At 41.3% G+C, this 13,833-nt stretch overlaps 1 protein-coding gene across 2 annotated transcripts in view; it reads left to right on the forward strand.

Moving 5' to 3' along the window:
* STX8 (syntaxin 8) overlaps window positions 1-13,833 on the forward strand; it is a 1,246,356-nt gene that overhangs the window by 149,946 nt on the left and 1,082,577 nt on the right. For both annotated transcript variants that reach the window (XM_086930625.1, XM_086930626.1), the window contains exon 4: window positions 8,833-8,943. In XM_086930625.1, coding sequence (XP_086786751.1) covers window positions 8,833-8,943 — 111 coding nt within the window. The remainder of the gene's footprint in view (window positions 1-8,832; window positions 8,944-13,833) is intronic.

The raw sequence follows: 13,833 nt of genomic DNA on the forward strand, positions 1-13,833 counted from the left end.
CTAGACAGCCACACACAATGGGAGCTTAGATGTTGGCCTGATAGGCCTTAATCGGCCATTAACTGGCTTGATACAGGCGGGGGGGGGGAGCGAAGCACCTTGATAGATTGGGCCCTGTCTCCACACAATAGGCCTAATGACCCTGCATTGTCACCCCAGCCAGCTTGGAGCCAAGGCCGGGGTGGGGGGAGGGGATTACATGCACTTCAAAGCCAATGTCTAGAAGCTTCTCCTAACCTCCAGAACCAGGGCACCAAAGTATAAATACTGGACCTCAGACACCAGTACTTCAGTACACTTCTGGACCTGAGAATACTCTGTAAGGAAGAAGGACTGCTGATCTGTTACAAGGACTCCCACTCTACCGGACTGCAGCTTTGCTGTGATGGCCTGCTGCCCTCTTGCCTGGTAGTTAGAAGGACTGGACATGCATTTCTAAAACCCGGAAACCAGAGTGACTCCAAGGGCCAGCTCACTGGTCTCCTGTTTTCGGAAGTCTCAGGAACACAAAAGACTTCCAATCAACCTGCTCTTGCACCTGGACTTTGCCATCCGTGACTCTGCCCTGCCAGGTGGTACCACCCCAGTCTTTGTCTCTTGGAAGTGTGCGTAAGGTGCTTTGTCCACTGTGGTCCTCATTGGAACCACCGCAATACCTTGCAAAGGAATTCCGGTCAGAACGTGTACCAGGCTTTAAGGTACTGTGTTTAGTGGGCACAGGTGGGTCCATGTAGCTGGCCTGAAGTTGTGACTTTGTCTCGGTCTGGCGCGACCGTGTAACCACAGGTGGTGCCTTTTGCGGTATTTTCACCTAAATATTTAAAATTGCATACCTCAGGATCTACTTATTCGGTTTTTGTTGTTTGGCTCATTAAATTAAGCTCTATGTTTCTAACCAGGTGTAGAGCATTTTTGTGTCGTGTTTGCACTGTTTTAAGTATTGCACAAATACTTTACACATTGCTTCTTAAATTAAGCCTGCCCGCTCTGTGCAAAACTACCAGAGAGTGAGCACAGGACAATTTAGGGTGTGTATCAGACTTACCCTGACCAGGATTGTGGTTCCCCCTTGGACAGGGTACATACCTCTGCCAACCAGAAACCCAATTTCTACAACTGACATATACCAGCACATATCCCATCACACACAAACACATGCAGTTTTATAAACCCACACCAACCGTCTTCACTACATAGAACGACCATCACATGCCAACATTACCACCACACATGCAACATTATTGCCAAAACACTCACCATTATGCACCAGTACCACCCACATCTTACGCCATGCAACCAAAATCAATTTCTAACAGCAAACATCTTACAACATATCTACCTTTCCCTCAACACTACCAACACCATGTTCCTGCACATCCACCATCGTACTTCCACACAACCAACATCATAAGCTAGCACAAATTAATTTCATAACCCAACACACCCACCATCGTAGGTCAACAGCAACATATACCCGTTCACCCACCCTCCTATCCCAACATAACCAACATCATACGCCCACAGAACCAATTAATCACAAACGTATCAATCATACGCCATCAAACACATTGTCATACGTTCACATAACAAACACTACATACCAACACAGCAACCATCATACATCACCACACCCAACATATGCCCCCAAACCCATAAGCAAACTCACCATAATATGCTAACACACCTATGTTAATTTGTGTTTCTTCCTACTGTCATATGACAGTCACACACCGTCATGTGGGAAACCCCCCAACATCATACAGGACTGCAATGCCTACTTACAGCCATCAGACAAATGCACAACCATGTGTACACACCCACATCACTCAGATACTTCCACACACCTATTATTAAACGCCACAATCTGCACCAAGCAACATTATATGTAAACACAACCAACAGTATAGAGCCACATTATACTCCCCCATCTACTGACACACCTAACTTCAAATGCTCATACAGCTACTATTGTACACTCAAACACTAGCCAACATATGCCGACACATCAATTATCATACACCCACACACCTGTCATTTACCAGTGTTGCACAGTGTCACTCTAAGAACTTTCACAGCTATGCATGCTTTTACAAACTTTTAAACATAATTGATGATTCTCTCAAACACGTCTCATTTGAAGCTTTCTCAGTTGATAACAGCGACAGGACTTCAGTTTGACAAAGCACCATGGGGTTGTGGCATGAAGTGAATGTTTTTTGCAATTTCTTTTTTTTTTACTCAGTCCGTTTATTGAAATTTTTAGTGTTACAACAGATGTGCAGTAAAAAAGGCATTGGCACCGATCAGCATACACATACATTTGGCAGTGTTTTTTTGCAATTTTTGTTTAAAAATGATGAAGTATTTAAGGTTGACAAATATGTTAATATTGGCTTTGCCATAAAAACTTTAAAAATCAGAAAATTCTCAGGTTACGGTGCAACCTTCACCACATTCCCAAACCTAATTATATTGTCAACCTTAAGTCCCAGCCGCCAAATCCACTAATTGGTGCGTAAAACACTTGCTATTCAAACATCATATGCTAACCCCTACAATTGTATATTTCTTACAATCTACCCACCCTCTTTCATACAAGCATCAACCCAACATTGTATGACAAAATACACACAATCATAGTCATCAATCCAACATGTTACCACAGAAGCACCATTCTATGTGCACACAAACAACAGTATAGGACCACACACACAAACACACACACACACCTCTTCTTACATGCTTCCGAAGACAAACAATGGTATACTCTTAACAGCCATAATACAGCAACACCCACTCCATCATATGCCAACACAATGACTGGGCTGCCTTCTCCTCTCTCGATTAGAGGACTGGGCTAGAGAAAATAGGATCTTGATCCAGGCCCAGTATGGCTTCCAGCAGGGAAGAGGTACTGTGGATCAGTGCTTAAATTTAGCACTGATCATAGAAAAATATACCAGAAGGAGGGAAAATTATACATGGCCGTCATGGACCTCAGCGCAGCGTTCGACTGCATGGCCCATGATAATCTATGGTCTATAATGGAGATGATGGGGGTCGAACCTGCTATACTAAACTTTATTAGGCAATGATCTGCAAATGCTACGGCATTAGTGCGTTACACCAAAACTGGAGACTGTACACGTTCCTTTAAAATCTCCAGGGGAGTAAGGTAGGGTTGTGTATTGGCCCCTTTTTTCTTTTCACTATACACAAACGGAGTAGAAAAGGCATTAACAGCGTCCACCTGGGATGTTCCCCTTTTTGATAATCAAATGCTACCACTACTGGCTTACGCAGACGATGCGGTTTTAATCGTTAGAACAGGTATTGGGCTACAAAGGCTCATAACCGCATATGTCTCCTTCATGGATTTACTACAGCCAACAGTGAACCAAACGAAAACTTTTGTATTAATAGCAGGGGCAACAAAAAAAGAAAAGGTACCGCACTTCCATGGAGAAGTGCAAAAAATTGAGGTAGTGGACTCCTTTCCCTACTTGGGCATCCTTTTTTATAAAGATCTGTTGTGGGCAAAACGGGTGGAGGGGAGAAAGATGGTGATGGAGAGAGGTATTGGTGCTATAAAAAGCTTTGCCAGAAAATTGGGTGCAAAACCCCTAATACTGATAAAAAATATGTATCAGGCAAGATTTAAAGCAGCAGCGACCTACGGAGCTGGGGTGTGGGTTATGGTCGCACCGACACCACTACAAATTACTGAAAATGTATACTTTAAATCTGTAGTTTGGTTTACCTCCCGCCCTTACAAATGAGATTTTACACTTGGAACTGGATCTACCTTATATCTCAGAGACTACATACGGTTAGCTCCACTCCTCCTCTGGCATTCAATCTGGAGGAGAGACACAGTTCCTCTGAATCAATCAATATTAAGGAGCTGCCAAGCAATGGACAAATGGAAGAGGTCTAGGTGGCTTAGTTATGTAGAGTCAGCGCTAAGGGAGATCGGTCTCCACAAACTTTTTAAAGATCCCCTAGCTTGCAAGAAGGTCCCCAAACACCGGGTTAGTGATATGTTTATGTTGATGGCCAAGTATAAACGTAATGAACACCATAAAGAGAAATATGCAGCCCGGGTATATGGCCTCAATCCACCATTAACTGGAGGAGGTTTCTCTTATCTAGTAAATGTACATAGGATGCAACACAGATTTATACTACTAAGGTTTCGCACCAACTTGATTCCTCAGATAGTTGGTTACCCAGAAAAAATATATAATCACGCCGACCTAAATGCGTGCCCTTGCGACAACCTATCACCTCAAACAGAATTGCATATATTTTTATTTTGCAGCCTATACGAGAAGGAACAGAATGTCCACCGTAAATCAATACTAAAGAAAATTAATTTTCAGCAGTGCCGGGTAGCATTATATTTTTTAAAAACACTCCCTGACCCGCTGGTTTGTTATTCAGTTGCGTCATTCCTGTGGGCTTGCATGAGGAAGAGGAAAGGGGTAGTCTGTAGGATACAGAGTCTGTAAAAATAATAGTTCAAGCACACCGAGCATGTACATGAAATGGCATTTTTTCATTTTAATATTTCTTATGTATTTTCGTCTTTATCCTAGAATTGTGATGAAATATTTGTATTTTTTAAAGATAGAAATTTGAAATAATTTTAATGACTTATTTACATGATCTTTTATGATCTTTTAACATGATCGAATAAAGATGAATTGATTGATTGATTGACTGACCTGCCCGTACACAACCACCAATTACTAAAGCTACACAGTGTGAACTCTATGGAAATAAATATAAAAAAACACAACTAGCATTATCCATTGAAACACACACATTTACTCGGACAGATCTACTAACATACATCCACATCACCACCATTATACACCAATACGCCAATCAACATGCAGCCTGATATCACCTTTAAACAATGCCGGACTGTTTCTCCCCAAAAACATTATCACACAGCCATTCAATCTTTCACACACACACACATCTCATTGAAAGCTTTATCATATAAAAACTTGGGTGGGAGTTATAGTTGGCTTCGTACAGTGGGGTTGCTAAACAAGTAGCACTTTAACTTGTTTTGTATGGCCATGCCCCTATAAACATGTTAGTCAAACTCTTCTCCCTTTCAACTTGTCCCCTGAAGTAAATATAACCCACTCCCCCACCATACACAGTGTTGTCATCAATTATGTCATTTCAGGTGCTGCAGTGATGTTAGCAATGATGTCATAGAACATTATATAATGATATAATATGGGAGGTAATTAGCAGTGCATGCTAAGTGCTGCTTGCTGTGCAAGGTGTCATTTTGAGTAATCCAGACCTACTTGGCTTCGTCAAAGGCTCAAAAAACTAAATAATACTCGCAGGGCCTATTGGGTTTATGAAGGGTACAGCACGTTAACATATATATAAAACACATATATAAAGCAGACCTATTGCCTTTGTCAAAAAGTCAGTAATAACCATAATCAAATGTATATTTCATTAATTTACACATTGCAATGTTTAATAATAGTGATTGTGATTAAATGTTTTCCAATCCAATCCAAAAAGCTTTATTCAACTTATTAGGTCATAAAAGCACAAAACTTAATGTTTTCAATAAAGCCCGTAAAAAAACATTAACATGTGTTCGAGTTCATTAAAAAAAAATTCAGGCCACTAAGTGCAGCCATAAAACCAATCACTAGAGAACCCTGCGCTCTAGCTGAGGAGCATACATAGTGGTCATAGTTTCAATGATGCAGGAGACTTACTGTATTTTTTTAAAATGTTATGGGGGGCTGCCACACTCCCTTCAGCTCTCAACAACATGAAAGAAATATTTGGTGGTGCCCCTGCCCATTCTAAGGGCACCACCAACAAGAACATGCATCTATAAATGGGGTGCTCCTGTCTGAAAAAATGCATTTTAAAAAATATATATTTAAAATTTTCTGAGTGCTCCAATGCCCAACCGGCATTGGGCCATTGTGGGTGCCGGATTGAGTTTCCATTAATTTTCTGATCAGTGGGGGCACACACTAGGCACCCATAATTTAGGCTACGTTGGGGGACGTCAGGGGAGCCCCAAGGCCCCCGCAGCCCTTGCCTGTTCCCCTGGTGGGAGCAAGCAACTTTCTTTATTGGTGGATGCCCTGATGGCCACCCAGAGGGCCAGTTTTGTTTGGGGCTGTGGGAGGAGGGAGCCTTAGGACCCTTGCAGGCTCCCCGGCGATAACCATACTTGGGTGTTGGTGTGAGCTGGCTTTATAATTTTGCTCCGGCCTGGGCTGGAGCAGTTTTTTTCACTGCTTCCGCTTGGCCAGGAGCAAAATCTGTTCTCTGCCCCGGAGAGTGCAGGCAAGATATGCCCCCACTCTCCTAGGTAGGGAACTACACTGTCCCAGTGGATGGGGTCTCTAGGGCACTACAACGTATCAGCCTCCATGGGATGGGGTCCCCTGCCGACCTTCAGCTCGGGTATTGAAGGAGCTCATGCTCCCCTCCCTTATTTGAGTCATCAGCTCCGGGAGATGGGGTTAAGGGATTCCTGGGGATTGTACACGGCTCAGGAATTGGGTTGCGCACCCTCTCCCCTTAATAATTCTGTATCAGCTCAGTTGATAGCTTGGTAAGGGATGCTCCGCGCCCCCTACCCTTAATAATAAAGTGTCGGCCTTTAAAAGGCACAGGGAGAGAGGGGGGCATATGCCCTCATCATTTTACAAATATCGCCCCTGGGAGATGTTTGACCCCCATGGCCTCACGAAGGCTCGGGAAAGGGGTTGCACGTCCTTTCCTCCTTGTCAAAAAATAATACGCAACCACCTGACCCACCCTGAGGTTTTTTTTTTGGTAAAAGGCAGAAGACCACCATTTTTAGATTTCGCCCTGCCAGCACTTGCACTCTGCTTGCGAAAGCTGAAAAATAAAACTTGCCCAATGAGACAAACAAAAGCCATCTTTGTTATGCTCCCCTGTGCACACAATGAAAAATTGACCTAGCTGTGAGCCACACAAACTACTATTTGGAAGACATGATATTTGACCGTTAGGAAAAAAAATCATCTTACACAGTGATTGTGCTACATATGAAGCCTAAAGTGAATGAAAGCCAGTCAAGGAAGCACAACAAATAAACTAAACTGCATATGTAAAGTTTCAGAATTACTGCATGAATAACTAAAAGACATATTTATTGTCACATGATTGTCATTCAATTAACAAATACATAACAAATATAATGGATAAAAAGAAAGAAATCACATTAAATCGGATTGCCGCTCTGTAGGTATAGTTAGTATTCCAAAGATAGTAATTCCTTAAATATTAGCTCCCTAGTAACTTTCCACCCGTTTGAAGGATCACCACAAAAACTTCCATTCCTATAGCATTTTCTACATTTTGAGGCGATGCAAATTTTCGTAGTGAATCGTTAAGGGGATACAAAGATAAAAGGGGTCCCAAAATGCAGTGATGTCATTTGAGATGCCATCAGTGATGTCACTGGCCATGTCATGAGTGATGTAATATGTGACATAATCGATTGTAAAAAAACAAGGACCCCCTGAGTAGTAGCATAAGAACAACTCCTAGGACAGGGAAATAATGTGTGGGACGTTATAATTAGTTGGACATCTGACTCCTATAAAACCAGAGAAATTTGCCTGTTCTAGTTAGTTGACCAAACTATAACTTGCGCGCCCGCAATGCACTGAGGATGATGTCACATATGTGAAATAAAATTCCTAGGCAGTCATATATTGAAAAAACAAGTGGCAAACAATGACAGTAAGGAAGAACCCAAGGAAAATTAAAAAGGACTGAATTTTAATTAGCATGTTTAAAAATCATATAGTAGAACAAAATGTAAATACTATATGATAACAAATAAATACATATTTTCATACAAATTCATACATTTAATAAAAAGACACTAATCATACAATCATGGACAACCAAACAAAAAATATATAAATGCTGTCCAAAAAAAAAAAAAGAGTGTCGATTGAACTTTCGACGCGCGTTTTGGCGTACACAACGCCTTCTTCAGGAGCCACACAGTTTTATTTATAAATAGAAGAAGTTACTGGGTTTTGACGATATTTTCAATTTCAGTCCGTTAATAGAATAGGGAGGTTCAGGAAACGATATGAGCCTGACTCTTGTTCAAAAGGGGAAAACGAATAGGAAATGCGCACACGGCGAACGTCCCACTCTAACCACCAGTATAGGTCAATTGATATCAGGTATAAAAGTAATGTTGTAATGGATTCCTTTTCTATGTGGTGCTCAGTATACACTTAAGGCTCAAATGTAATTGATAACGCTATTCCGTTTGGTGCAGGGGGTTTCCTTAAAAGTAACTATCTCTTTATTCGCAGACCAAACGATTCATCTATATATTGCTTAGTGGGACGAGGGTGATGACCTTAACTCTCTGTCTCAAGTCAAATTTCTTTAAAAAAATGGCAAGATATTGCAAAGAAACGTATGCGTTTCTTTGCAATATCTTCCATTTGTTATAGTTATAAGCAAAACAAAAATTGCTCTTTCTATGTAAACTTGGTCCTAACTATAAATACCTACCGGCGTGTATATACGCAGTTTTGAATGACAAATGTTTACAAATCTAATTTTAAAAAGACTAATGTAGTTCAGTTATACCAACCCTAATGCATATAAATTCTACTGAAATTAGGGAGTTGTTCTCTAAAATATTATGAAATATTCTCCTTTTTAAATTATGTAATTATTTTGGTGTTAGGGTTTATTAGGTGTTTTGTATGACCAAAGTATTGTAAGTATATTGAGCAAACATAGACCTTAACCATGTGCCTGCAGAACCCAGCTGGAGGGGGACCGTCGCCAGAATCTCGTAGATGAGCTTCTTACCAGGGAAAGGCAGATGCAGGCTACCTTTAAGAACGATGGCACAGAGCCAGACCTGATCAGGTATTTCACTTCAGAGGTCTACCTTGGGTGGATGAATGACAAAATGTTATAGTGCACATTTCACATGTTAATAACCTTGTGATGAGGGTAAAGTTTGCTATTTACCATTCAGTTTCGAGCATTCCGTGACACTGCCTCAGATTGGCAATTAACTCAGATTTCTGGTGGTGAAAGTAAAATGTTAAATGGAAACATAAGCCTACGAATGACTTGTAGTGCAAGTTGTGCTGCAGTCCACCATAACAAATGATACTGTATCCAATGGACAAAAAGGACGAGTCTGTTTTATTAAGTTGTCTTAGAACCATATGTACTTGGACCTTATGGAAATTGTGAGATTTCTCAACAGGCTGTAGATCCTGAAGACTGATATATTCTAGGGTTGTGTCAGTTGTTTGTTCACCCATGGTGAAAAATGCACACACTGCATGCCTTCACATTGAAAGCAGCCCCTGTCCAATGGACTGATATTTCAACAATTTGCATTGAATGTTTTTTTGTTGTGAAAGTAATTTCTTACTGCTCCACCTTCCTCTCTGTTCTCATCTGCTGCCCTCCCTCTCATGCGTAATCTTTCTCTACAATACTGCTCAACCATGCATCCTTTTCTTCAGCCACTCTCTTCCTCCCTCTCTGTGGTAACTGGGTAAAGCTAGGGCGCTCGTAAGGCTGGTATCCCTTCGTAACGGCCTCTTTTCAGTCTCTTTCATTATCTCACTCACCCAGTCCCTCGACCCTGAATGGAGAATATTGACACAAAAGAGCCATGCTGTAGCTTTCCTGCTGCACCCTGTTTCATCTCCCTCCTGCATCGCTATCGGCTCTCGCTATAGCCAAGATTAGTGGTAAAATGATAAAGTGACCTTCAGTACCTGTAGTATCAGGGAAATGCCAGGAAAACATCGGACTAACTTATTGATGATTCAACCTCAGGCACTTTAGCTGGATATAGCTCTCCCTGTGTGCACCATCCTTCCCCTTTTGTTTTGACATCCTTGTCACTATGGTTGTTCACTCTGATATCTGGGGTATGGGACCGCTCCTACTTGATATCATTTAAGAACTTACCTGCCCTGCTCTAAGTACATGCTTGCATAAGTAAGGAGCAGATATGAACTAGTGGTAAATTCCACAAATTGAAAAACTAAAATTACAACTGAGTTCGTCTGGTTTTACAGTGCACAAACCGTATGATCGTGGGTAATTTACACATTGCCCTGTGACTCATTTCTTATACTTGTTTAAATCTTGTGTGCTTAGAAATAGTTTGACCTTGGTTACAGTTACCTAGAGACCACTTGTCTCACACCAATAGCCTACTTGTAGTGCTTAATTTGTAAAGAATAAATGCTGTGGACCAAGGTTTTGCTCAGACCCTGTGGCCGGCACTATCGAAGGTCGGGGTGCTGAATACCAAGGCGACATAGTCTTGATTCAACCTCATGTCTCTTTATCTCACTCATACAGGTTCTATTTCATCCCTGAAATCTCCTTTTGTCATTGTTTTGTAGTCTTTCTCCTTCTTTCCTTCTTTAGTGTTTTTCTCGCTCTTGCTCTGGATCAAAGTCTGTTAAGAATATTAGAGCAGGTTTCCAAAAGTGAGTGCTGGTGGGCCCCACCTGCTACCACTGGCTCAAAGTAAGCATTATCGATTTGTAAATGTCACACTTGCTCTATAAATGTATTAAATAACTAAACGAATACATCTTATAGACAACTGCAGCATTTGCATTCCAATTTGAAAAGTCTGCAAATTATTTTAAATAGGGAAAATATATTCTTGTTCACTGATTGTGATAGGATGTTTGATAACTGTAGCCTGAATGTCATATGGTTCCCTTCTCTGTTCATGGAACCTTTGGCACAGGGTGTACAGCTCAGTTCACCCTCAGCTAACTACTATGTAAACAGGAAGAGTAACACATGCTCCAACCTATCCATGAGGAATGAAAAGTTGTACATGCAACAAAAAGAGAAAATCCCCACTAGTGCACAGACGAGCTTTCATATTCTGTTATTGTGAGAAACAAACACTTTCCAGTCAACAAACAGAATTAAGGGTAGATTCAACTCACCTCACCCTGTGTGATATACAGTGCTTAATTTGAGCAGATTGTTTCCGGTGCTCAGCACAGCACTTAATCGTCAACACCGGTGCTTTTCATGAGCACCAGTTAATGGCACATTAATTTATGGTAGGCACGGGGAGATTTAGTGATTTGCCAAGAATCACAGGATGGTGAGCCGATGCTGAGACTCAAACCTGGTTCCCCAGCTCCGAAGTCAGAGCTCTAGCCATTACGCCGCATTCTCTTCCCACTATCATGTTTAGTAGTTGGTTCTGTTTTAGGCTTAGCTAAGAAGAGATATGGGCTGGTGCAAGCTGCCACCTGACTAGAGCTCCAGTACTTATTGTTTTTAATAATTAACCACTGGTGATATCATTTGGCTATCTAACCTACACCAAGCACTGATCTAGAATAGTTGGAGGAAACAATATTATTGTAACAACAATCTTCAATTTATTAACATTTTGGGTCTATAACTTGATGTGATAGCCATCTCAAATAAATGCATCTTTATTTTGTTTTTCACTAACTCAGTGAACGGCACCTCAAACTATGCTGAGGAGTTAGTTATGTTGAACGGTGTTAATGGCCTAGTAGATGTGGTTCATCCTGCGAATGTCGGATCGACGGAGACACTGGTCACTGGCTCTTCTAATGAAACTTACATTCAATACACCATCTCAAACCATGATACTTCAACAGCAGAGGGGCACTTTACTTGAGTGGTGACTTTGACACGCAGCCCTACATCTTTTTCCAAACTAGGAAGTGCAGTAAACTTTAGTTTGTACATAAGTCTACGACAAATACCAGAGTCTCGAGTGAAAATGTGAGGCAACACAGGACGAAAATGTGAATTGCTCAACAGCATTATTCACATACAACCCGATTACAAGGTTAGGGCAAAATTTTGAACACTGCGCAAGTCCTGTTTGTGCAGGGATTGAAATGACGAAATATATAATTACTGTTTCTGATCATTTTTGATGAGATGTATCCCACCGTTTCGATTCTGTCCACATTTGTTCCCTGTTTGTGTGAGGGGAACCTCAGAATTAGGAGTGTTATCCGCATCCATTAAATACTGCACCTTGGGTGAATCCGTATTTACTGGGTGTGGTAGATACATCATGCTTATACCACCCATTCTTTAGACGGGCCCAAAGAATCTGAGAAAGAGCGCTTTTAGTCCTTTGTTCTACAGCTTGATCATGAATCTCAGGCAGACGATTATTCAATGGGTTTTGACCCTTTTTGCTATAGGTCCTGCTCCCTGACCAGGCGTGGGAGAGAACCCTCTGTAGGAGTGGAACATGTGTTGGTCTTTGCCAAGGCCGGAAATCCTCCTAACACCTCTGTATTTCTATTCCTGAAGGATAGCTTTTCATCATGACCCGTTTTTGCCTCCTGCAAAACACAATATCAGCACTTTCTTTGTCTCTTTACCCGATGGTTCAACTCCTTTGTGTCCAGAGATATGTTTTGTATGGATGAGCTCATTAACTAGACCACATGCCATAGCATGACCAATAACTAGCTATGAAATAAGTGATTTGGTTGAAAAACCTGTGTGTTCCAAAAGGTTAGCATAGTGGTCTGATGGACTTTGATGTATGAAGTCTGGAAAGGACAGACTAAGTCTTTCTGGCTCAAAACAAAAATAGAACAGAAGGCCTAGTGTGTCAAAACGAAAGAAAAGAGAAGAAATAAAGGGCATATTGAAGACTAATTAGCAAATAACTAAGAAATAATCCCTAATAAACAACCCCTTACATCCCCCCCTCCCCCCCAAAAAAAACCCACCTCACCTGAAGTCACGTGGAGAAGGAAATGGAAAGAAACTTCCGGTTCCTCTTTACGACGTACGACGTCACCACTGAAGATGGAGAGGAGACGAGGTGAAGAGGTAAGGGAAATTTTAGTATTATAAATTTTTAATATATATATATATATATATGGATTGAGGGTTAAGGGCAGGGTTAAATATAAGAAAGATTGGGGCTGGGGAGTCACGTAAGGGTACAGGGGAGGGGTATAACCTTTACTAAGAGTATGCCCTTACATAGCTGCCAAGGTTTCAGATTGCCATGTGTGACATTTTCATAATTTCAGTGAAATTATGAGTGACATTTCAACGACTAGGAGTGACACTTTCTGCCGAGCAAAATCATGCAATGAAAACGAGGGAAACTTATAAATATAAGAAATTACAGCAATTTGAGCAACACGAAACTCCAAGAAGTTCTTGTAACCTGACAAAGGTAACAACACTACTAAAGTCAGTGGCAGGCTGGTTGCCTGACCAAAACTTTGCAGAGATGCATAACCTTGAGAAAGTTTGGAACTTCAGTAGGCAGACCTAATTAAAATGATGTATTGGCTCGTTAGCTACACAACGTATCTATCCAAGTGACCAGGGTAGCCCAGGTTGAAATTCAGGCGGATATTCCCACGGTGGATTTTGTAATTTCATTTATTTTGCTCTCTATTCGACAGAGTATTGCTGGACAACTTTAAGAATATTTGGTGTTTTCTGTCTGTGTTTCAAGTTTTTAGTGATTATAGAATTTGTTTGATATTGCTTTAAAAGACTGTCTGTAAACTCTGGTGGCCCTGCATGCTAAATGCTTGATCCACATGCTATCGGATCCCATCTGCACCGTGGGATTAAGTCTATGCTGGTCTCCCTCACTTCCTGGATGGCCTGACAGCCCTGTTACATCAAGGGAAGCACGCACTGATCGGCACCGCCTCGGAGGCCTCATGGCGACAGGGGCCGCAAGTGAGCCTGAGGCAGAGGCTATTTATTTATTTATTTATG

Source organism: Lissotriton vulgaris, chromosome 7, assembly GCF_964263255.1.
Source record: "Lissotriton vulgaris chromosome 7, aLisVul1.2, whole genome shotgun sequence".
NCBI classification, from domain to species: Eukaryota; Metazoa; Chordata; class Amphibia; order Caudata; family Salamandridae; genus Lissotriton; species Lissotriton vulgaris.